Source organism: Talaromyces marneffei, chromosome 8, assembly GCF_009556855.1.
Source record: "Talaromyces marneffei chromosome 8, complete sequence".
NCBI classification, from domain to species: Eukaryota; Fungi; Ascomycota; class Eurotiomycetes; order Eurotiales; family Trichocomaceae; genus Talaromyces; species Talaromyces marneffei.
In genome coordinates, this window is record NC_072355.1 from 718,821 (window position 1) to 742,542 (window position 23,722).

At 47.6% G+C, this 23,722-nt stretch overlaps 7 protein-coding genes, 1 non-coding gene and 2 pseudogenes across 10 annotated transcripts; 6 read left to right on the forward strand and 4 right to left on the reverse strand.

Moving 5' to 3' along the window:
• Window positions 1-353: 353 nt before the first annotated feature.
• EYB26_009604 (uncharacterized protein) lies at window positions 354-2,346 on the forward strand (the record flags this gene model as incomplete). The annotated part of the gene is made up of 4 exons (XM_054268854.1): window positions 354-621; window positions 675-1,949; window positions 2,016-2,191; window positions 2,254-2,346. 4 exons carry the CDS (start codon window positions 354-356, stop codon window positions 2,344-2,346), a joined length of 1,812 nt encoding a protein of 603 aa, XP_054124829.1.
• Window positions 2,347-2,644: 298 nt separating this feature from the next.
• On the reverse strand, window positions 2,645-3,838 carry EYB26_009605 (uncharacterized protein; the record flags this gene model as incomplete). The annotated part of the gene is made up of 1 exon (XM_054268855.1): window positions 2,645-3,838. One exon carries the CDS (start codon window positions 3,836-3,838, stop codon window positions 2,645-2,647), a length of 1,194 nt encoding a protein of 397 aa, XP_054124830.1.
• A 786-nt stretch (window positions 3,839-4,624) lies between these two features.
• On the forward strand, window positions 4,625-6,505 carry EYB26_009606 (uncharacterized protein; the record flags this gene model as incomplete). The annotated part of the gene is made up of 2 exons (XM_054268856.1): window positions 4,625-4,740; window positions 4,828-6,505. 2 exons carry the CDS (start codon window positions 4,625-4,627, stop codon window positions 6,503-6,505), a joined length of 1,794 nt encoding a protein of 597 aa, XP_054124831.1.
• Window positions 6,506-6,606: 101 nt separating this feature from the next.
• EYB26_009607 (uncharacterized protein) lies at window positions 6,607-6,999 on the reverse strand (the record flags this gene model as incomplete). Its single annotated transcript, XM_054268857.1, has 4 exons — window positions 6,607-6,649; window positions 6,706-6,792; window positions 6,853-6,911; window positions 6,964-6,999. 4 exons carry the CDS (start codon window positions 6,997-6,999, stop codon window positions 6,607-6,609), a joined length of 225 nt encoding a protein of 74 aa, XP_054124832.1.
• Window positions 7,000-7,329: 330 nt separating this feature from the next.
• On the forward strand, window positions 7,330-10,114 carry EYB26_009608 (uncharacterized protein; the record flags this gene model as incomplete). Its single annotated transcript, XM_054268858.1, has 3 exons — window positions 7,330-7,559; window positions 7,622-8,376; window positions 8,442-10,114. The coding sequence occupies 3 exons, from the start codon at window positions 7,330-7,332 to the stop codon at window positions 10,112-10,114; spliced, it is 2,658 nt and encodes an 885-aa protein (XP_054124833.1).
• A 1,165-nt stretch (window positions 10,115-11,279) lies between these two features.
• On the forward strand, window positions 11,280-13,676 carry EYB26_009609 (uncharacterized protein; the record flags this gene model as incomplete). Its single annotated transcript, XM_054268859.1, has 6 exons — window positions 11,280-11,392; window positions 11,456-11,666; window positions 11,738-11,842; window positions 11,899-12,009; window positions 12,071-12,215; window positions 12,268-13,676. 6 exons carry the CDS (start codon window positions 11,280-11,282, stop codon window positions 13,674-13,676), a joined length of 2,094 nt encoding a protein of 697 aa, XP_054124834.1.
• A 3,432-nt stretch (window positions 13,677-17,108) lies between these two features.
• On the forward strand, window positions 17,109-18,873 carry EYB26_009610 (uncharacterized protein; the record flags this gene model as incomplete). The annotated part of the gene is made up of 3 exons (XM_054268860.1): window positions 17,109-17,205; window positions 17,281-17,388; window positions 17,453-18,873. The coding sequence occupies 3 exons, from the start codon at window positions 17,109-17,111 to the stop codon at window positions 18,871-18,873; spliced, it is 1,626 nt and encodes a 541-aa protein (XP_054124835.1).
• Window positions 18,874-22,081: 3,208 nt separating this feature from the next.
• EYB26_009611 lies at window positions 22,082-22,153 on the forward strand. Its single transcript has one exon. It is a non-coding gene; the product is annotated as a tRNA-Ala (tRNA).
• Window positions 22,154-23,390: 1,237 nt separating this feature from the next.
• EYB26_009612 lies at window positions 23,391-23,490 on the reverse strand (annotated as a pseudogene). Its single transcript has one exon. The product of its transcript is annotated as a tRNA-OTHER (tRNA).
• Window positions 23,491-23,571: 81 nt separating this feature from the next.
• On the reverse strand, window positions 23,572-23,674 carry EYB26_009613 (annotated as a pseudogene). The gene has a single exon. The product of its transcript is annotated as a tRNA-OTHER (tRNA).
• Between the last annotated feature and the right edge of the window lie 48 nt (window positions 23,675-23,722).

The window sequence follows — 23,722 nt, forward strand, 5'->3', positions numbered from 1 at the left end:
GTCAATTGGTGCGCGGACATGATCTTTTGGCAGTAGTGGTCGAAGTTAGAATCGGATAAGTGTATGGTGTCTATGTACGGACTACGGAGTATGTACATAGTAGTGCATACTCTGTAGTAGATATATGTATGCCACATACTAAGAGTACATACTAGGTACATACTGCATAGAAACTTAGATGTTTGGTCTAGACGCTAGAGAGGCAGAATGACGCAACTTCCGGCTAAGCCTACTGTGGCCGCCAAGCCTGATCACAAATTATCCACTCGCCCGAGAACTCCTCTCCTGCCCTCTACAGCAACAACAACAACTACAAGATCGTTGCTTGCATTGAGCTTCTCAAAATACCCAGCATGAGGCGCGCCATTCTTAGAGCCAACCCAGCGGCGCGATGTCTCCGCCAGCCGCCGCTCCTGGCCGAGCATGCAGCAACATCATCGCCTTTGCACCGTCGTCAGCTATCCTCCACGCGACAACTCCGAGAAGAGCCCAGGCCATCGTTCAAGGGCCAATTGTATGAGAGCACGCAACAACGTTTGAAAAGAGAGCGGGCGGAACAAGAGCGCTTTTCGCAATACCAGACTCAATCTCCGGGCTCCAGATATGCGGCGTTGATGTTCGGTGTGTATGCTTCTGTCCGTTGAAACTCCACAGTACTAATCCAATGCGAATAGTACTGGTCTTCTTCACAACTGGCGGATACTATCTCGGATCACTCAAACCCTCTGCCCCCTCAACATCCTCTACAATTCCCCTCTCTGAAACGCAACCCGTCAAACACAATACAACACCGGCAAACCTGCAAGCTGCCTGGGCCGACTTTGTCAACATTGTCGGCAAAGAAAATGTATCCACAGACGAATTCGACCTACACTCTCATTCGGGGTCGGAGTTCTCTACCTATTCACAAAAGGAGAGCGAGAGACCGTTCATCGTTGTTTATCCTGAAACAACAGAGGAAGTGTCGCGGATCATGAAAGTTTGTCACGAGCGAGTAATCCCCGTGACACCATACTCGGGCGGCACAAGTCTGGAGGGACACTATGCCCCTACCAGAGGCGGCGTGTGCGTTGATTTCCGACGCATGGACAAAATTCTGGCTTTCCACAAGGAAGACCTCGATGTGGTGGTACAGCCAGCCGTGGGCTGGGAAGAATTGAACGAGGAAATCGCCAAAGAAGGACTGTTCTTCCCTCCGGATCCCGGTCCAGGAGCCATGATTGGAGGCATGGTTGGAACGGGCTGTTCAGGCACAAACGCATACCGATACGGAACCATGAGGGAATGGGTGGTATCTCTCACGGTAGTCCTTGCAGATGGAACGGTGATCAAGACACGGCAACGACCCAAGAAATCCAGTGCCGGATATGACCTGACAAAACTCTTTATTGGAAGTGAAGGTACTCTTGGTCTTGTGACGGAAGCAACATTGAAATTGACTGTGAAGCCCAAGAGTGAAAGTGTGGCTGTGGCGAGTTTCCCATCTGTCCAGGATGCTGCCGATTGTGCTCGAAGAGTTGTCGAAGAAGGTATCCAGGTTGCCGGTCTCGAGATCTTGGATGATGTACAGATGCAATGCATTAATGCTAGCAAAACGACTAGACGTGAATGGACCGAGGCACCAACTCTATTCTTCAAATTCGCTGGTACTCCTTCCGGGGTGAAAGAGCAGATTGGGATAGTCCAGAAGCTAGCCAAGGTCACTGGCGGCAAAACATTCGAGTTCGCCCGTGACGATGCAGAAATGAAGGAACTCTGGAGTGCGCGCAAGGCCGCCCTTTGGAGCCTCATGGCCATGAAAAAGGATCCAAGTGACCATGTCTGGACCACAGATGTTGCAGTACCAATTAGCAGGCTACCAGATATTGTGGAAAGAACCAAGAAGGATCTGACTCAGAGCGGGTTGCTAGCTGGTATTTGCGGTCATGTGGGTGATGGTAACTTTCATGGTGAGCTCTTTTCCCCTTCTTATTGAATATATTGCGTCTGAAATGCTAATCATTGGTGTGGTAAAGCAATCATCCTCTTCAACGATAAACAGAAACCCCTCGCCGAAGAAGTCGTGCATCGTATGGTCGTAAACGCGGTCGAAATGGAAGGCACCGTCACGGGCGAACACGGTGTCGGACTCATCAAGAGGGACTATCTGCCTCATGAGCTTGGCGAGCCGACGGTGGATGTTATGCGCAAGGTTAGTAACGTCCCATGTTCTTCCCTCGTCTTCTTTTGTTCATCGTACTGACGTGTTATCAGTTGAAATTTGCGCTGGATCCCTTATGTCTGCTCAATTGCGATAAGACGATTAGGGTTGAGCCGCCTGCTGCAGGGGAGATTAAGCCGTGGTAGGCTGCATATATCGATAGCTAGCTAGAAGATAAATGTACATTGATGATACCTATATAAAGTCCCTCCATGTAATGATTATGTCTTGTATTGAAACAAGTCTACAATGAGTACAGGATTGAAAAGACCAAGAGAAATGCAATTGCTCGACTCGCGGGACTATTTACATCAAATCCCCCCAGAATGCATGCTAAAACGCTATCATCGCTTATATACAAACAATTCTTCTCATGTACGTACTGCTCACAGTCCAGCATGTACCGACTTTCGTTGTTGTCTGTACTCCAGGTACGTAGGCAAATTACCTAAGAGTCGATACAGGCACGGATACCTTTCTCTTTGCTTTATAGTAGCGAGTTTTCCCCCATGTAAGGAATTTGTTCCAGTTATGTTTTGTTGCTGCGGGGAGTTTCGGCGGGCCCAGGGCAGATGACGGTGTTGTTGTTCTGCCTGGGAGGGATGGAATAGAAGTCACTTGGTCTGAGGCCATGTCTTCCTCAAGGTCGATATAGGACTCTCGTGGGTGTATTCCTCCGTTGCGACTGGGATGGACATATGCCTCGCTGATTGTGCGCCGATGGCGTTCCTCGTTACCGGCAGTAGGAATCGGTTTTGTTTTCACCATGTGACTGACGGATCGTTGATGTCGACGCTCATCTCGCTGCTGCGTCTTCTTTTTCTGCTGCTCCTCGAGTTTCCGTGCTTTGGAGGCTTCTTTCTGTGCAAAAGCAATCCGGGCAGCTCGCACAGCGGCTGCATGAGAGGTGAACTCTGTTGATGATAGAAATTCGGATTCCTTCCACGAGGAAGCTCTGCTAAGCGCCGTATCGGTGTGCGCTCTTTGGAGTATTATTGGTGTAGAACGTCTAAGTTCTAGTGATGTTGTTGTTGGTGTGTCTGCTTCATCAAAAAAGTTGCTGTCGTTGTCTTCCTGCTCATCGTCTGGGATCGAAAACGTTGCGCTTGTGATACCCGTCAGACTCCGGTTCACGGTCGAAAAGTATCCTCCATCCACAGAGTGGCGCTGGGGTATACCAAGCGGACTGCTTGGTGTGGGCAACTGACGTCGTGGATGTACATAAGCTTGGCCTAGTCTGGTTATACTTGGCGAAGGTGAGATTTCACTGATCGATCGGTGAAGGTTCGACGCACTGTGCCGATTCTGTTGAAACCTCATATCTCTCTCTAAATTTGTATAAATCCCAAGCCCCTCGAGCTCAATTGACGATCGCGACAGGTCGATAGACGTCGAGGATCGTTCGTCACGAGACACCTTTCGTATATGCGCTGGTTTGGCGCTGGTCTTTGCCGCATGCTGATGACCCCGGCGTTTCGGCAGGACAAGGAGAGGGACCTCTGCCGGCGTCGTGGGCTCGGTACTCGGCGTGTCGAGAGCAACTTGGGAACTCAGACTGGACGAATACCTGTAGGAGTCAGGAGACGACTTTCCAGAATGGTGATCCCGCCATGACTTGTGAGCTGTGTTTGCGAACATTACAAGCAGTGATTAACCAGCGAGGCAGTAGTAATAGTAGCGATAGGTTTCCTTCTCATATATCAATACTGATGTCGCGACTTCCGAGAATCATGCATTATCACTGGTTTCCAGCGTGTATGCTTGATCTATTGTCTCTAGAGCGTCGAGATGAGCATCGTATGTCGGTAGAACAGGTGGGAAACGGGGAAGGGATAGCCGTCGTACTCCGTCCTATCGATAGGCCTGGTCGAAGCGCGCAACCAACGCCACTAGTCGCGAAGGGGTAAATCAGGGACTTCGCGCCACTTAGTCATGCTTACAGTCCTGTTTATTATCTTGTAGCTGCTTACCAGTGTTTCGATTATCTTTTGTAATTAAAGATAGAGAGTTTAGACGGGCTGATACCTTAAAAAGGACGTGGTACAACACAACACAGACAGGAATCAAAACGAAGAGACGACGGGGAAACAAATAAACGGCCAGTCTAGGCAGGATGGGCGGGCACGTGACTCGTCTCTAGGCAACAGAAACCAAAGCTGAAACAGAAACAGAAAGTGCATCTTTGGTCGCTGTCCCTCGTTCCTTCCTTCTCCGCAAACACTACGGAGCGCCATTACTTGCTGGTCGAGCTATTCTATCTACTCTATTGTTGCAGCTATTATCGCAACTTAGTTACTTCAATTCTTCTTGGCAAGGCAGTGCTTAAGATATGTGACACTACGGCGGCGCTTCATTGATGCTGTCCCGTCAGTTTCTTTTTCCAATTTCTTTTTGTCGCAGCTGAATGCTACAATATAAGCCAAGATGGTTTACGAATGGGAAGGGAAGCGAGAGCTATGCTATCAGATGTACATTGTCGATAAGAAAGGCCTGGACGAGATTATGGAGTACATGAAGAACACATATCAGTTCGCTCCGAGGTAAGAGGAATAGGAACACAATGCTTTCAGCCGGTCATATTTAAGCCTTTGTTTAGTCTACAATGCTAATCTATGGCCTCTAACCAGTAAACGCGCCTTCCAGACACAATTTAAACGATGGGGTTTTCCTTCGAAACAAAACCCCGCCCACAAAAACACACAACTCGTCGCTCGGGTCAAAGAACTATGGGAGCGGAATGTTTGCCAACGGGATATGCTAAAGATCTTGAACGATGAGGGTTACGATATCAAAGAACGAGAGCTCATGCGTGTTCGCGCCAAAAATCGATGGCTTCTCCGAGTACCTAATGGCATGAAGTCGCAGACAACAACCCAGTCACCAATTGAAACGTCCGTGGAAGAAGGCGTGCTTTCATTACAACATGAGATGTATAACGGTCATGATGGTTTCCCTGGCGATGATGAACCGCTAGCTGAGCAATCATCCGTTTTATCATCCTTCTCGACAAGCTTGTCACCAGAAGTCCTAGCAAAAAGAAAAGAACGCCTCGAGCGATTACAAGCAGAGAGCGCTGAACGCTGGGCAACGAAAAAGCGACGTCGTCGAACTCGCGGCTGGGCAGGCTTGCCAGCTGATCCGCCGGGCCCACCACGTTTCCCATCAGAAACCACTCTCGACGAGAGTAAACAGTATCTCAACCTGGATGCTGCAATGTATCGTCAAATACGCGACGAATTTCAGAGAATATGCCAGGAGGCTGGCTTCCTCAAGAAAACAATTGCCGGTCCTGAACGATGGCAGGAAGCCAAAAATAGGTTAATACGTGAATCGCCGCACTTGAGAAGTGTGTTTTATGTAGATCCAAGCATGCCGGACGATACCCAGCTAGAGGCAAAAAATCTCGCATTAGACGTTGTCTGTACCGATGTTACCAAACGCATGCGGACTCTGGAAAGTCGAATGACCATCGCAGAAGCCAAAAACGCACTAGGAATCAACCCGGAAGAGAGTCGGCAAATTCGACATGCATTTTATAGTACTTTGAAAGCCGACCATTTTACTAGCAAGTTGGAAGCAGGAGATGAACATTGGAATGAACTCAAGCAGCAATGGATTCAAGGGTCAGAATTACTGCAACGAATCTTAGCGCCGGGTCTCTCCGATCCTAATCACACCACCAAGGTCAAGGCTATTGAAGTGCTATGCCGCGATGTCATGAAACGCCTTCGAGATGATCAAGCCAAACGAGATCCATTAAAGAAACGAGCTTCTAGCTCCAAGCAACCCAAAGCACGAAATCACAACAATACAGAAAACGCTACCTCCAATGCATATACCCATGGAATCAGCAATCTAGCCTCCGAAGCGCTTGCGAGTGCATCCATGGCATCAAATGACCTCGGTGAAATGCAAATAGACCCATCCTTACTTCAAGCGGCAAACGATACATCACTTGCTCAAGCACTCCAACAAAATAGCGACCCAGCCTTCAACTATGTTGACACCTTACTCCAGAGCCCATCAATACCCGTTTATTTCCGCATCAGTCCACAAAGCCAAAGCCACACGGCATCAAGGACGTGGATTGGGAAAATAAGTTCAACGTCCCTTGTGGAGCTGCAGAATCTAATCCAAGCAAAATACCCCGATTCTGTGGTGACGAGGGTCGAGGGTGTCGAAAAGGATGAAAGAGGAGGCGAAGTGTTGCTTTTGATCGAGGAAGATGACGAGTTGGATGCATATCTGAGCCACATGCATGGCAAAAAGGCATCATTCTTGATTTGTTTGAGTCCAAAAGTATGACGAAAATATAGTAATAGTCCAAATAATCAATCCATTCTAAGGAGCGATTGCGTAATATTATAACATTCGAGTTTCGTTAATTCGTAACAGTGCGCCTCGACTTAGGCCTGGGTCTTGGCTTTCTCTCGTTCCGATGAGTTATATCTGTTGATTTGGATTAGCAGATGATTTTTACTGCATGTAGTAGAATTTGTACGTACCGCAAAAGTTTTTCAATCAAATCAACGTGTGTCATGACCATTCTTCGGCAGCAGTAACGTTTGCAACCAAGTTGATCCATAGCATCGCTATTGAGCAGTCAGCAAAGAGAATCGCAAGAATTCGAAGGTTGAGCGATTGCATCTTACCCATCGGGAACACCTTCATCGAGGAGTTGCAGGTATCGCTCCCAGAGATCGCCGACAACCTAGAACTTGTCAGAATTTCGCAAGCTTTGAGACAGAATACAAAAACCGTACCTTGCCGCAGGAAAAACAACGGACGGGAATAATCATTTTTGTGTATTGACTTTTGTCTAGACAACGGCGACTAATGGAGATGGAAAGGGTGAGGATATGACTTGGTCTTGTCCTGGGGCGTGCAAAGAGGAAGAAAACGAAGCACGCGGTAGGTATCTTTGGTTTGATAGAATTTCGACGACGCTAAAAGTAGCTGGACGGCACTTTCATTGGTTTAACCCACGCCAAGACGCTAGTCCAGGACTGCTTGAGATCTCCACTTTTATTTTTTATCGAAAAAAGATTCCAAAGGTGATCGGACCGACATTGGCTGTCTGTTCGTTGTTTGAATTCGCATTCTTTGCGCTCAGTCAGTTGCCAGCAAAGATGTCGCCAACAGAAAAAGCAGTCAAGCGACAACGGCCTGCAGATGCCAGTCAAGATGCAAAGGCTGGTCGAAGCAAACGACTCAAAACCGATGTAATCCTGCACAAAGGCGATGCTGCTGTTGCTTTGTCGGAAAAGAAGAAGAAGAAGCAAGCTTCAGAATGGTCTCTTGATCTGGTTTTCCGGGGGAACATCTTCAATATCGATCCAGTGTTTTCTGTAGATGAAAAGTATGTTTTGTGTTGGGTCTCTTGTGGTGAGATCGTCTTGAACTAATCATGTGGTTGTCTAGATATCTCTTCTTGAGTCGCGGCGATGCCGTTCAAGTATACTCATTGGCGACACAGCGACCCGTCAAGACTCTTACAATGAAAGATTCATCCCACGTCACAGGACTTCAGCTCGTGCCATCGGACCCCCAGCATCTCTATATTTCGACCCATTCCGGCAGACTCATACAATGGGATTGGGACGCAGGTCGAGAAACCACCAGCCCAGGAAACTTTGTCAAAGTATCACTCCTCGAGGTTGTTCCGCTCAAAGTACCAGACGAGGAAAAACAGCGCATGGCATATTTTGCAGTCAAGACGAAAGGTGCCCGTTGCCATATTGCTGTGAATACGGATTGGACGCAACGAAAAGATGCTCCAGAGACAGTGGTGTTTGACACTGCGAATGTTATCACACATCTCAAGGTTGTTCAAGGTGGTCAATTCATCGTTGCTTGTGCTCGCCAGCAACTCATCATTGGAACATTGAGCCCGAAGTCCAAGGAAACGGGGACATTCGACGATTACGAATGGAGAGAGTACAGACTTCCCGTCAAGCATATTACTTGCTTGGATGTTCGAGAATCGCAGATTGCTGTTATCGGAGAGAATACAACTATGACAATCGACATAGCTATTGGCGATGCCTCTGGTGTGATTCTGGTCTACAATAATGTTTTGAGTTCTATTAGCCGAGAGGGTACATCTGGTCTACCTCTACTTCAGCGATTGCATTGGCACCGCGAAGCTGTCGCTTCTCTTCGGTGGTCAAGAGATGGTATGTTACTGCCTTTTCTTCATTTTACTCGGGTATTCTAGTTGAAAGACACTAAAATAAAACAGGAAATTACATCATCTCTGGAGGAAAAGAGTCCGTCTTAGTCTTTTGGCAACTTGATTCCGGACGCCGAAATTTCTTGCCTCATCTATCCTCTCCTATTCGCAGTATCACACTGTCCTCGGTTGGAGCATTATATGCAGTTCAATTTGCAGACAGGTCTATCACAGTGATTTCCGCAACCGAGTTGAATTCGGTGGCTACAATCGACGGGTTACAGCTACCCTCGTCGCTTGAGGCACTTGTCGATATCAACGACAGAAGCGTCGAACGCAGCCTTGGTGCCGGGTTGCCTGCTATACTTCATCCTCGTCAACCTGAGCAACTACTTTTGGCAAGCCCTAGCGGCGACTCTTCAAGTCTTACTTTCCTTCAAACTTTCAATATTCAGACTGGATTACAGGTTGCCCGACAAGCCCTTGCACGAACAAATGTGACAGTCTTAAACAAAGGACCTGAAGGAACACCAATCCTGCCACCAAATGTGGAATTCATGGAACTCAGTGGAAACGGTCAGTGTCTTGCTACTATAGATTCTTGGAGTCCACATCAGAAAGATGTCGAGCCATCTTTAGGCCCTCTTCTTGACAACGCACAGTTGCAGAAGCGCAAGGAAGTGTTCTTGAAGTTCTGGCATTGGAGTGAAGCGCAAGGAATTTGGGAACTTGCAACGCGGGTTGAGACCCCTCATTTAGCCTTATCCGGCGAAGCAGTCCAGATTCTCTCTCTTAAGGCTCGATCGGATCGATCTGAATTCGTCACACTTGGCTCGGACCTTACCATCAAAGTTTGGCAGCCCACTGCTCGTTACACTACTTCTGCCAAGTCGCAATCTCGTTCAAATACAATGGAGCATACTTGGAAGAATCTTACCTCGATAGATTTGTCATATGCCGGCCATGATATTACCACGGGTGCGATGAGCTTTTCTGAAGATGGGTCTATTCTTGCTGTGGGATTGAAAAATGCGGTTCACCTCATTGACACTCGACAATGGTCCGTGTACTGTAGTCGTCAGGTGTTCTCCGCTGATAGCATTCGAAGCGTCGAGTTCCAGGGTCGGTACTTGATCATTCTATCTGAACAGTCTCTCGCGGTCTGGAACGTCGTCGATGATGTGATACAGACTCCTGCAACGCCAGCGTCGTCAAGCTCGGGCTCATTCAAGAACATTGCATTGGCTGTGGATTCGTCAACAGATACATTCGCCGTTGTGACCAAGACATTGGGAGCAAATCTGCCTAGCCAGCCCAGCCGCAAGACAACCCACAGCATAACCGTTTATAGTACCTCGACCATGACTCCGTTATCCGAGTCTGGATTGGAGAATGCCCCAATTAAGTTTCTCGCCGATCCGAACAATGGAGGATATATTGCGATCGATGTCGCGGCAAATCTCTGGCGATTCAGTCATCCCAACCGGAATATCCAGGCGCTGGCTGAGTCATCAGAAGAATCGGGACGGCAACTCTCAGCCGTAGGCGCTGGTCTTGATAATATCTTTCGTCGAGCTGGTCAGAAAACGTTGGAGCAGACACGTAGCATTCAACAACCAACAACGCCCACCCTCAAACTGGAAAATCTTGGGGGCATCTTCGACCGTGCACCTCCTTTTGCATTGCCGCCTGCAACAGCGCTATTTAAGGATGTTGTCAATGCCCTTGTATCCAGTTCGTGAAGAGTCGAGCTCGAGTCATGAAGAAAAGTTTGTTGTTAGTTTCGTTTGATTTGCCGCATTAGCATTACATTACAGCAGGCGTTTGGTCTAGTGCTTCTTTGTTTGTCAGGATGCGCGCGAGGATCGAAGTATATACTCCATAGCAATATCAAGATTTCAAAGACAACCATTTACAGTTTATTGGGTTCGATCGTACCGGACTATTGGGACGACGGGAGGATAGTCTCATCGCGTCTTTCTCGTGAAACTAACTAACTTATACTCGTAGCACAGAGTGTATGGCCTGTGGCCTCCAATAGGAAAAGGCGCGACTTTAGTGGCGCTTAACGTGCAGGAGCGTTGCAGCGATGCCAATCAGCGCGGAGGGTTAGCCACCAGCGCAGTCGACTAGAGTTCTACTAGAGTCTAGGAGAGTCTAGCAGCTGTGCTAATGACGGGCTAACCAGCGCCCTGGGAACACGCAGCCAATGCGCGTGGCTGTCGCTGCAATAGTGCGAGGCCGTCACGCAGCGGCTTCTTCTCCTACCCCGACCCGTGCTCTCTCCCCTCTCCTTCTCGGATCGACTGACTCTGTACCACCGGCTCCAATTTATTCTACAACATCTACCTCCGTCCGCCTTCCTGTCTACCTGTCTGTGTTGATGCATCTGCGCCGTCAGCTTCAGCTCGTCCAGAAGGATTGGTTCACAATGTCGCTTTCTGTCTAACACACCTCGAGTTCTACTCGTGACCTCGGGCTTCAGCCAGATAGGGCAGACAGCTCTTCCCCACTCGTCCATACCTACCTTTCGTCCATACTTTTTGTTTTCCGTCTATACTATGCGCGCATTCGGGCAATGACATATACGCCTCGAGGAAGCTTAATATCAAGGGAAAAAGTCATGAGCTAGCTTGTTGTTGACCGAGATATATGTATACTGGGTGTCGCTCAACACCTTCACTCACCAAAAGTGATTTTGTGCAACCCTTGGCCAATTGTTCTTCGACTCTGTGAAACAACCCATTTTTGATTACCCTACATCGCAACTTATTTCCGGTTATCCTAATACTTTGTTGTTTAATCGCAAGCGTGACGGTGTTATGGTAAGTAACCCCGATCCTCCCCCAATGACACGAATCTCCAAAGATTGATGGATGGTTCATTCTGCTAGCCATCACTCATGCAATGATTTCTCTGAAATCCCCATTGATCCCCGCGTCCTTGAGTAAGCTGGGGCCCTCGCGGACGAATCGCCGAAACTCCAGTCAATCAGCCTCTACGGCAGCGGAACGGTCAATGTAAAGTCACTTTGTCGCAACACGATAGTTGTTGTATGGCTGTTTGCTGACTATTACAACTAGATTTAGCGTTGCGTCCGGTAACCAAACACCGTCCTCTGTCATTACAATGGATCAAAACAATCCAGTCGATAATGGAGTCTCGTCCGACGACGATCACGGATCCAACATTTCAGCTATTGAGGAGCCCGCCGCAGAACAACCAAAACCAACAACACCTCCCCATATCACAGCTGGGAAGCGAGTATTGACTTCTATGCAACCCGAACTTACGGTATGCGATAGCCATATTACGGATCAACTTACCCGCAGGAGTAAATGTACTAATGGTGGTGCTTTGTACAGATAAAAACCCCAAATGCCCAATTCTTTGGCTCGATGCCCCGATCCGATGATGATGCTCCTCAATCTGTTATTCATGCTCCGCCAGGGTTTGGCGACTTTATTGGGGTGAGTGTTGAACACTGTGACGTATAACGTATAGACAGATTCTAACGTCCGTACAGAAAACAGGCCCAACCCAGATTCATCGCCAGAATGATGGACAGGCAACCTCAGCCGCCGGTGATGCCAATATAAAAGAGACTATAGTCAGCAATGATAGAGTGGCGAACAAGGTTAGCAGTCTTATGTTCATGTGGTATAACAATCGTGGCTTATACGCGTGTTCTATTCTAGAAGTCCGCCAATAGCCCAGCATCCCCACCTCCACTGACCACAACGATCCCTCCAGCGAATGACTGGTCGGATAGAGCAACACCACGCGCGCAGACGCGACAGGAAATCGAAGACCTTGATCGACGCCATTCTACCAGCCTCGAGGGTGAGTATGCATCGTGTCAATACATGGGGATGATTAGACTAACCTTAAGTAGATATACCTGAAGGCAATGATGCTGATCCACCACCACCAGCATCAGTGGCATCCAACTCGCCAGTCGCAATGATAACGGTCAATGCAGATCCAACGCCGAGAAAGAGATTCTCATTCCCAAATACAGGCATTCACACTCGGAAAGACGAGACCATTGCCCTATGGACAGCGCTCGATGAGTGCTGGACTTTTTGCAATACGCTTGCTAACTTGAGTTCTAACCATCGCGAACGTCTGTTCAATTCGACGAGCAAAGGGGATATGCAGGAATTAGCATGGAAATCATGCTGGAAACTATGTCGAAAACTATACGAAGGTCGAGAAGTTGACTATGCGTCGCAAGTTGACCCTACATTGGACCTGTGCCGGGACTTTTGCCAGGCGTTATTTGAAGTCCGCGCCAGAGAGAACGAAGACGCAGACTCTGTATTACGAGTCAGCTTTGAGCTCAACAACCATCTCTATAATGCTAGCGATCATAATCTACCACCAGTGTTCCGAGAGCGCACTCTTGATTTCTATATAACACTATGTCATCGACTCATGAAACAGCGGATGCATCTAGAGGAAGAGACAGACTCGCTGCTGCATGCTTGTTGGTCATTGGCTGAGATGCTTTTCAGTATCCGGCAAAGCAAGCGGGAAGGCAAGAACCCTGACGAGGAACTGTTGGGGTCTGCCATTCAAGCTTGCTGGGAGCTCTGCGATCTCTTCCGTGAAGGATGGACGCAGATTCGGCCAGACAGGGGAACCCCCAGACCCAGTCAAATCAACTTTTCCGAGGCCATGCAGAAGGCCAGGGAATCACCTGTGATGATCGTGGATGAGGATTCGGCTTCTCAGTTGAACCCCGAGACTCCGACAACAATATTTGAGGACACAGCCACGATTTCGCCGGAAGATGCACCAATCCCTAATATTCTCGTACTTGGACATGCGCAGGCAGTTCAAGCCAGTCAAAACAAATGGTCTTCGAGTTCATCGACGTTGTCAGGCCGATCACGTACATCCGAGCATACATCTTCGACCAACACAGTAGTGACATCGGCCGAAGATCCGAATATCATCCGGTTGAAACTTCTCATAACCAAAGCAGCCATGGATACAGGATATCAACGAGGGGGTAACCAGACGCTGTCTTCCTTCAGCAAGTCTCTCTCGTCGGATTCCTTCGGCACAATGCCATGGCAAGTGTCCCTGCTTGAACAATATAAAAAGTTAGTCACCACCGACCCTGCCTTTAGGGTCATTGGAGCGCCAGGCCTTGTGGGAGCCGTGGACGTAGCACGAGCGGTACAGTCTATGGTGCAAAACGGGCAATATACCTGGCTACGAGATTTGTACAGGCTTGTCTTCGGGTTCCACGTTGAAGAAGCTGTTGGACGACGAAATGTGACTATACAGACATGATGATATACGCGTCGATATTTCTTTGATTAGATTCGTGGTGAGGACAAATAATTCTTGTCCCTTTGTTCTTCCTTGTTACGATACCTTTCCTTGTATATAGGTGTGATATGAATTTATCCGATTATTTCTTAAGGGAAGTTCACCGAGACATTTTTTGTTAACCCCGAACCAGCTTTGATCTGTTGTTAGAGATGCTGACTGCTATCTAAGTTAGCACTTGAATGAATTGTAGAATTCATTTCAAATCTGTAAAGTAAGATCCACGACCCTTCGAAGTTCTGTCCATGTGTGCACGACCCTGCCACAAGAGCCTTGCAAGTCGCGTGCACTGGTGATTCAAGGGCAGTCTTGGGACCAGAGAGGGCCTGGCGGTATATCGGAGCAATCCCATGGTCAGTAGATCAGAATGGCCCCAAGAACGAGGAGATTGCGAGGATCTACAAGGAGCATCCTGACAAAGAATACGTAGTTAAAAATCGACGTGTGCTAGGGATAGAGGCTTCAAGAGCTTTTGGCGATGGTCAATGGGAGTGGCAGCAGGATATTCAGCGGAGAGTGTGAGTGGGTGGTGTATCGATTAACAAAGAACATGAGTAGTCGGACTCACTACGCGGTACGCCTCTAATGCCACCAACCGACTCCCGACAGCGCGATTGGTGAAGGACGCTGCATATATATCAGATTTGAAAGTGTTTGGGTTCTTGCATTTTCCCAACGGGCTGTGTGTGATGAGGTCGAATATCAGCGAGCCGTATCTTGCCTGCTGGTCTCGGAGGGTCTTAATGTACTCACTCTATCTCCGTTCCATCATGTACGGTATGAGTATCAAAGACCTAACTGGTTCGATTATTATCACAAATAACAATGTTGCATTAGCAAACATTTATAATACTTCCCGGCTAAACGCGGCCCTCTGTACTCCGTAGTACTATTGGAAAGCGAATGAATCTCTAGCATTCTCTGCGGTCTACACATGGTGGTCCCACTGAAGGCACGTACTGACGATTAGTTAGTAAGAGCAGGTCCACAGCGACCAACCAACATACGGTGGGTTTGAAAATTTCCTCTTAATAATAGATCTTATTGGTTGTAGACGGTCAGATTGAGATTTGATTTTCAAAATCAAATCAGAGTGAGTACGTAGTAGTAGTCAAGGTAAACTGCAAGAAGAGAGAGTATCTTGGATGTCTTGCGATGAGCGGTTAGGCATAGCAGCTATATGCCACAGTGATATGACTATCAATCACTACGTACAGACTCGAGTATGGTTTAAGAAATACCGATGACGCAATTTCCCGTATGTAGCAAGCCCTAACCCCACCAATATAGCATGAAAATCTCTTTGTCGGGTCCAAGACACGGCCCCAAGGAAGAAAAACCATTATCAAATATTATGCGAGCTTCCGACGGATGGATCATCAATTTTCCAATGCCCAGGACAATTCTCATGACACCGCACGGATACAGCTGAACTTCTTTACATGATCTAACATGCTTTGGCTGACAACCATCCGGGACGATCAGAAAACGAGTGGCAGGCGCGTGTGGCTAGGAAACAGGGCCCGCCTTCAACGGTTGTGTGACTGGTTCTGATATCTCCGTGGTTGATTTGATGTGGATCGTGGATGGATACCGCTAACAGGTACTAAGTGAGACAGACTAACGCCCAATCTCGCAGAGACAGCTGCGTGGTGAGATGCTGGTAAAGTATACCGGGAAGGGAAAGACAGAAGGCATGATGGCGATCTCATTTCGGTCATGTCTTTTTTTGGAAGGTTTGACGAGCCGTTGAGATGTCGCCGTTCGATCTTTGGGGCTCGTCTGCAGAGGCAAGGCACATGGGATGAAAGAATCGATAAATGAGCCATGACTAGGGTAGACAGAAGTCGGGGAGCGGGGAAGAGGGGATGGGGTGAGATGTTGGTGTCTCCTCCTCCTATGCATAGTGCACTCTGCAGCTTCTCAGCCGTTCAAGCGAGATAAAGCGGAATAGGCAAGCATCCGTCATCCATCAACGGCGCGGGTTAATTTACCAACATGCGAACAACGAAATTCAAGACAGATCGGCAATGTCCGAGCAGGCCGTCAACCGAGGCATTGCCGAGTTCCTTTGTGTCTTCGGAGTACGAGAGAGAGAGAATACGTAGCCAGCAGTGTGGGAGAGGATCAAAGAGCTTAGTACGGAGTACTACATAGTTATACTACGTAGTTATAATGTACAGAGTAGATAACAAGTGGACCGGTGGATAGAACAAACGCCAGTGCGTCTCCACATTTCATTTCGTAACATAACTTCCAGCCCAATCAAAGCGGCCGGAATCACTGAGCGAATAAACGAACCAAGAATGACGTACTTTTTCGCTCGTAGAATGCGAACGGGAAAGTTAAATGTAGTGCCGAAAGACGGGAAAGGCGTTCGTTTTCATTTTTCCTCGTTATTTTTTGAGTTTGTGTTCCTGTGGTTGCTTTGATGCTTTTTTTCTTGTCCGGCAAGCCGAGCGAGTTTGAAGCCGACGTATCTCCATCCTACCTGGCTGGCTGCCTGACATGTCCAGTTATCACGTGGTGCGGCGCGTTCCCTCTAGATCGAGCTACGATACGCAGCAAGTTCTGTTTGCCATGCAGCAGTAGTAGCAGTAGTATTTACCCCAGGCGAACGAAGCCTGCGTGATATTCATAGAAAGTCGCCGTAAGTCGGGAGAGGGGGCAGTCGAGATGAATCTGGCAAGTGAGGCCGGAGAGAAATCTTAGTCAGGCCCCCGCTTGTGGGACAGGCTTCAAGGATGGGTGGATACAGCATGACGCCCCCAGCCAGTAGGAAATCATCCCAACGCCGGCTGGCCCTGAAACAGAAGCCCCTCTCCACTATTTCCCCACTCATCCGAGGTTAGGGCGTGTTCATCGCGGAGATCAGCAGGCGCCTATTGGGTGGGCGACCCCACCGGCGTGCCTCCTCCGTCACAGTCAACGACTCAAAACGGGTCCGCCCACACAGGCACATGTTGCATTATCAGCTTTGAAAAAGAGACTCGCGCTTTTCGGTACGTACTCTGTAATTGCCCACCATGTGTCTGTCTCTTCGGCGCTTGGCGTGCTTGAGCTGTGGATTCTTGTTCCGGAGGAAAGAGCTGGGGATGCCGACGCGAATGTCAAATTATCAATCGGGGGAAGGTGCAGGCGTGCCTCCGGTCGTCTACTTAAAGATCGTCTCCTCCCTCCGCGTTTCTTTTTCGTCCCCTTGCATTCTCGTCGCATTGTTGTTGTTGCTCTTTAGTGTTTTTCTCTTCTCGTGTGTTGTTTTCGTCCTTTCCTCTTCCCAGGGCTGGTTCTCGGAGGACACAAAACAAAATAAAACAAAAGACAAGAAACGTATACTTGACCAAGTATATATACACTCGAGAAACGAGACAACCTGGTGCTTCACTCCTCATCATGGCTGTTCCTCAGTTCGCCGGCATGTCCGGCAAGAAGTTGTCATGGTCCATCTCGACCATTGCAACTTTGGGTTTTCTTCTCTTCGGTTATGACCGTAAGTAACTCCTGCTGCTGCTGCATATTGACATGTGAAAGACTAGATCATCATGCTAACGTCCTTGTCCTGCAGAGGGTGTCATGAGCGGTATCATTAGCGCAAAACCTTTCAACACTGTCTTCCCTGCAACAGATGGCAACTCTACCATGCAAGGCACCGTGACTGCCATTTATGAAATTGGTATGTTACCACTCGCTGTCTCTCCTTTCACCCGGAAGAAAACCCCCACTGATATTGACGATAGGTTGTCTCCTTGGTGCCATGTTCATCCTCTGGTTTGGCGATTGGCTGGGCCGTCGCAGATCCGTCATGTTGGGCGCAACCATCATGATTCTCGGTGTCATCATCCAGGTCACCGCATACTATGACTATGCTCCCCTGGCTCAGTTTATTGTCGGGCGTGTCGTCACTGGTGTCGGTAACGGTATCAACACCTCAACTATACCCACGTACCAGGCTGAGTGCTCCCGCACCACCAACCGTGGTCTCTTGATCTGTATCGAGGGTGGTGTGATCGCCTTCGGAACATTAATTGCTTACTGGATTGATTTCGGTGCATCTTACGGTCCGGATGACTTGACCTGGAGGTTTCCCATTGCATTCCAGATCGTCTTTGGTCTTGGAATCATTGCTGGGATGGCCTTCCTCCCCGAGTCTCCTCGTTGGCTCTTCATGAGAGAGCGCTACCAAGAAGGAGAAGCGGTTATTGCGGCTTTGATGAATGAGGAGATCAACTCCCACGGTGTTCAGCTGCAAAAGACCTTGGTCTTAGACTCTATTCGCGCATCCGGTCAAATGGGCCAATCGACTCCACTCCGTGCTGTCTTTACTGGAGGCAAGACCCAACACCTCCGCCGTATGTTGCTTGGTGCCTCCTCGCAGCTCATGCAGCAGATTGGTGGTTGTAATGCGGTCATCTACTACTTCCCTATTCTCTTCGAGACCTCCATCGGCCAGACACATACCTTGTCTTTGCTCCTAGGTGGTGTTAACATGATTGTTTATTCCATCTTTGCCACCATGTCCTGGTTCCTGATCGAACGCGTCGGACGACGAAAGCTTTTCCTTTATGGAACTGTGGGCCAGTGTCTTTCCATGGTCCTCACTTTTGCTTGCTTGATTCCTGGTACCCCTAGCGCTGCCAAGGGTGCTGCCGTTGGTCTGTTCACGTACATTGCCAGCTTTGGCGCAACATGGCTCCCCCTGCCCTGGTTGTACCCAGCTGAGATTTCACCTATCAAGACCCGTGCCAAGGCTAACGCACTCTCAACTTGCACCAACTGGCTGTTCAACTTCTTGATTGTCATGGTTACCCCTGTCATGATCTCAAACATTGGCTGGGGAACTTACCTCTTCTTCGCTATCGTCAACGCCTGCTTCTTGCCAATCATCTACTTCTGGTACCCCGAAACTGCACGACGATCTCTCGAAGAGATTGATCTTATCTTTGCCAAGGGTTACACCGAGAAGATTAGTTATGTCCGTGCCGCTCGCGAACTACCATACCTCTCTGATGAGGAAATTGAGAGTATGGCCATTCAGTACGGTTTCGGTCCCGCTGAAGTCCAGGAGTCCCAGGAGAAGGCTTCGGCACATAGCGATGAGTTTGCTGTCACTGCCGGTACTCCGCCAGCAGGTGAAGAGCACGTTGCGAAGATTGCTTAAAAATGATCCTATGTCATGTATGCTGTGAGATGACTCCTTATATATCCTCATTCATTAGTACATATGCATGTGAAATGATTGATCTGTTTGGATAGATGCACATAAGGATAGATAGACCTTTCTTTTCCTCAATTTCTCAATTCGAGCTTGTGGCAAGCCCGGTTATGGTCGAACTTCTTGGGTTCGTCCTTTTTGTTTTTTGTTCGGTTTATGGATATTGGAGAGTACTACTGTTGCCTCCATATGTTTTGAATGATTTTCCTTAGATACCACTAGAAGATGTTGCAATTTATGCTATGATCCATTGTCAAGTATGTCCAAATAATAACTTGAAGATTGTGTTGGTAGACTGTCAAGCAGCCGATGCGTATGCATTGGAGCCATAGACCAGATGGGGTTGTTTTGTACGGGCGATAGTGTATACAACAGAGTTGTTCATGTCCCCAATTACATCGACTTCACTCGATCAAAGTATGATCAGTTGGTATCATATTGTCACTCACTCAATTCTAGATTGTTTGTAATAGTCTGGTTCCGATATTAATCATTACAGCGACAATATGTAGTTCAAGGACTGCAAATCCAAGTGCAATGTTCCTCTCTTCCTCTCATGCAGCAGCTCGTGCACATCCACGCAAGGGCGCTATGGTAGAATTGTAGAAGAAACCAGAAGTACATCGACATATTAACGCGTCTTCCTGGCTCAAAACAACGCCTCCCAGTAACATAGCGTGATTGTATGCGGCAAAGCCAGCTTTTGCAATGCAATCTGAAACTACCAAATCCACTTTTCTTAAAGTGTCTGATCGAGAAATCTACGAGCCTGATTCTCTTCGTCTATATTTGCCGGATCAGAGGTGATTCCCTGTGCCAGGCTGATGAATCAAGACTGGGAAGCCATGATATTGTCTATCGAGTCTAGGTCGTCGTCGAAATTAGAGGCATAGAACCTCGGACCCATGGTCTTCGATCCCAGCTCCTTCAGGTTCTGAAAGCAGGTTGAAAGGAGATATTGGTCATTTAAAAGGCAATAGATCTCTAGGAACTTGGCTGCTTCGTACTGACCGGTGGGCAAACCAAAGAACTGTTCATTCGGAAGAGTAGTTTGCCGGCATCTCAGGCGTTCAAGAAGCGACGACAGATCTGTTTGCATTTCTTCATACGTACTGACGTCCTACCGCATCATACCATTCCTCAAATATAGCATCAATAAGCAACAATCATCCTTTTCAGACGCAAAAGTATAAGAGGTGCACAATTGACAGGCCTTTTCATTACTATCGACAGCCCACATCGCCCTATTCCCACCTACCGGCCTCACCCCATGGAGTGCTATAACTACCAACAGCATTATGGAGAACGGCATCAGAAAGTGGAATAGACATGCTCTCGTGAAAATTCAATGACTCTCTCTTCTTGATCAAAGCCTCCGTGCCGTCCCAATGGACTAGTGGTCTCGTTTTCAACTCACTCTAACTTTTTTGGTTCCGGTTTCTTCTTGTACTGTAAAGGTTCTACATGTGCAAGAAGAATAACGGCAGTCAACGTTTCGTTTGTGATGCTGTCCATTGGATCCTTGTTGCATCTGGAATCTTTCGGATTGCACAACTCATCGATCGGCCCATTTCTCTGCCGTAACAACCCCCGCCACCCTTGTCGCATCGGCCCAAAGCCCAAACCCAAGACAGCAAACCATGTCGTGGCGATTGCAGCGCCCAGTCGGATGTAGCTCTATCACATAGAGCTTGTAGAAAGCCAAGGTGTCCATGACATGCCCTTCTATCTTTCTTAGACACATTAGTACTTGACGAAGTTGGCGTAAACAGAAAAGTCAATTCAAGAATCCTCACAATTTGCGAGAGATCTTAAGGCACCATTTTTTAGCCAGACGATGGAAGCCAGGGCCCTCTTGCATCTTTACGTCGATTGCGAGATACAACAGACGCCGTCTGGTTCCTCAGAAACATCACGGCCATGGCTATATCCTAGATAGCTGAATCTCTGCTTTGCACATTGTCTGCAACCTGGGTGATTGAGATCGCACTGCTAATTAAATTCGTGATTATGTTATTGATTGGCTTCTGCATGATATCCCTTTGCCTTGGGTTAGCGGTCTCTGCACCTTTGACAACCCTATGAGGAAAGGATTTCAATAAGTAGCAGATCTGGCGGTAAGTGTATGCATCTATTCGATCTACGCTTACACTTTGAGTTCACATGGGACCGACTCGCTCGTTATCAAAGCTATCAAATCACAATTTGCGTCAAGCGTGTTTGTCTCAAGAATCGCCTGATTAGGAAAAAAGTTCCTATATATTCAAACTGACTGTGGGAGCATAATCGCCGTTGATACCAGGCTGTTCTTCTCTCAGAATGCCGTTTCTATCACCTTTTCCGTGACTTCGATTATCACACTGAGTTGAAATGCAAAGTTTCAAATATCTCAATATTGCAAGACAAGCGCGTCCTCGTCTTTGGAGGAACCTCCGGATAGGCTATCTTGTCCCCCGAATCATTACTAAAGCATTGGGCACAAGTGACCATATCCGGATCGAAGCCTGATAAACTGGACGATACCGTCACTCGGCTCCATTCCTCCTGTCCACACTTGAAAGAGGGGGGGTGGGGGGACAGGGTTGACGTCGCCGGTGGGATTACAGACACTAATATCCATATTATCAATCTTTGATGGGCGTACGAGTCTTTGCTCCAGCCTCGATAGCCACGGTCATCACCACAAGTGACTATGTGAACAAGTCAGAAACCACTTCTTTCACATTTACCTCGGCGACTTCCGATATACGCCATCGTCCTACTTGGCCCGAGGCTGCAATGCTCTCAGGTGCATTCCAAGGTCTCGCGAGTGGACTGACTGCTGAACTTGCAGGGCCCTATTCACGTGAGTTTGGTGAATCCTGGGCTTGTTGGGACAGAGCTTGCCAGTGGACAGCCAGTAGAGGTATTGGAGAAGGTCAAAGAGTCAGCTTTGACAAAGAATCTAGGCAGGGCGGAAGATTTTACGGATGCTTGGGCTGATGGGACTGCAATTATTTGTGATGGTGGTAAAATTTTGTGGAGCTGACAATGTTGTAGGGTACATTCGGTCAGGACCACATGATTTATTTAACTAGTGAAAGGCAAATTGGACATGAGATGGATTAAATGATGGGAGGTTCATGGGCCTATAATTTTGGCCCAAAAACAACGCGGGCTTGTGGTTTAGTGGTATAATACTCCCTTAGCATGGGAGTGGTCCGGGGTTCGATTCCCCGCAAGTCCAATTTTTTGCTTTTTTGTCATCCATACATAGTGTAGTGGTGGTCTGCTCCTCTATACATATGGCGGATCGCGGCTCGGGCCCTCTGTTGTTCCGGCCTCCTTTCTACATCATCATGTATACAGCGGCGTAGGTAGATAGACACATACAATATCATCACTTCCCAGATTGGCAGATTGGTCCACGCACATCGGCTATACGTCTTCGTTTTCTTGTTGGCTCTTATAGGATCTCAGGATTGGTTATCTTCCTCGCCGCAGACACGAGTTCCGCGGCAGCGTGGTTGTTCTCTTGTTGGCACTCGCCTACTTGACGAGGCATCTCTCCTTCTCCAATAGTTAGTTACGTTAAACTATACAAATCAATTAATTAACGAAATATATAAAGAAAGTATTTTATTTAGTCTTGGATAATAAGATAAAATTCTAGCAGATTAAAAATCTTACTTAGCTAATGTCGCGGGTTAAGCATAAGCCGTCCGTTAAGTAAAATGCAAGTTAAGATCAGCCCTACCTATAACAACAATACATACAAGCACACCACTGAGTATATTAATAATTTGATTTCTGCATGCAGCTGTGACGAGACATTCTATTCACGAGAACGAAGTCACAATCAACAAGTGCGTTGGATTGATGCCAGTGATGTAATAAGTAAGTTAAGATGTCCGCGATGATAACTGTATAAGTGTTCCTCCCTCCGTAACTTAGATTTATTTATTGCTTTGTACACAATAACCACAGGTACATACATATTCGGGCTATAGTTCGTTCCGCACAACTACGCTCCACGCCGAGTTTTTACGATGGTTAAAAATCATGACAACATTGTTACGGGCTAGTCCCGCCTGGTACTCAGTATAAGAGTAAAAACCGAATAGAAAACATAACATGAGGAATAAAGGAGAGAAAGGAAAAACAACAGGTTCTCTGGGCATATAGAATGTTATATGGGAAGGGGAAGAAGCTAAGGGTTCCAGCAGGTGTTGCATAGCGACGTAGGAATGTAGACAAGTAAGAATGTCAGCGCCGGGTAGGCGCTGCATGCTTAGTGAGGGCTTCGCCCGAACCATACCAACATGAGGTCAGCTCATAACAAACATGAATTGATTATTTGATAGAGAGATAGATAGATAGATACCAGGGTAAAAAAATGGAGCGGATCCAGTTTTGGTTGGATGTATATCTCGTTAGCTTTTTTAATTAAAAAAAAAAGGAAAAAAAGAAAGAGAAAAGGATAATGACCAGTGCCGGGCTCGATCCGGCGACCTTATCGGTAATCATCCTGTATGAAACAGGCATTTGTTAACGATACGAGATAACCAGCTACTCCAACCGGCCATGAATTTATCCGATCCTTTTTTAACTAAAGACCTATTTACAAGAAATTCATCATGGATAAAGGAAAAAATAAGAAAAAGATAGTGACCAGTGCCGGGCTCGATCCGGCGACCTTATCGGTAATCATCCTGTATGAAACAGGCATTTGTTAACGATACGAGATAACCAGCTACTCCAACCGGCCATGAATTTATCCGACACTTTTTCCATTGAAGACCTATTCTATCGGTCT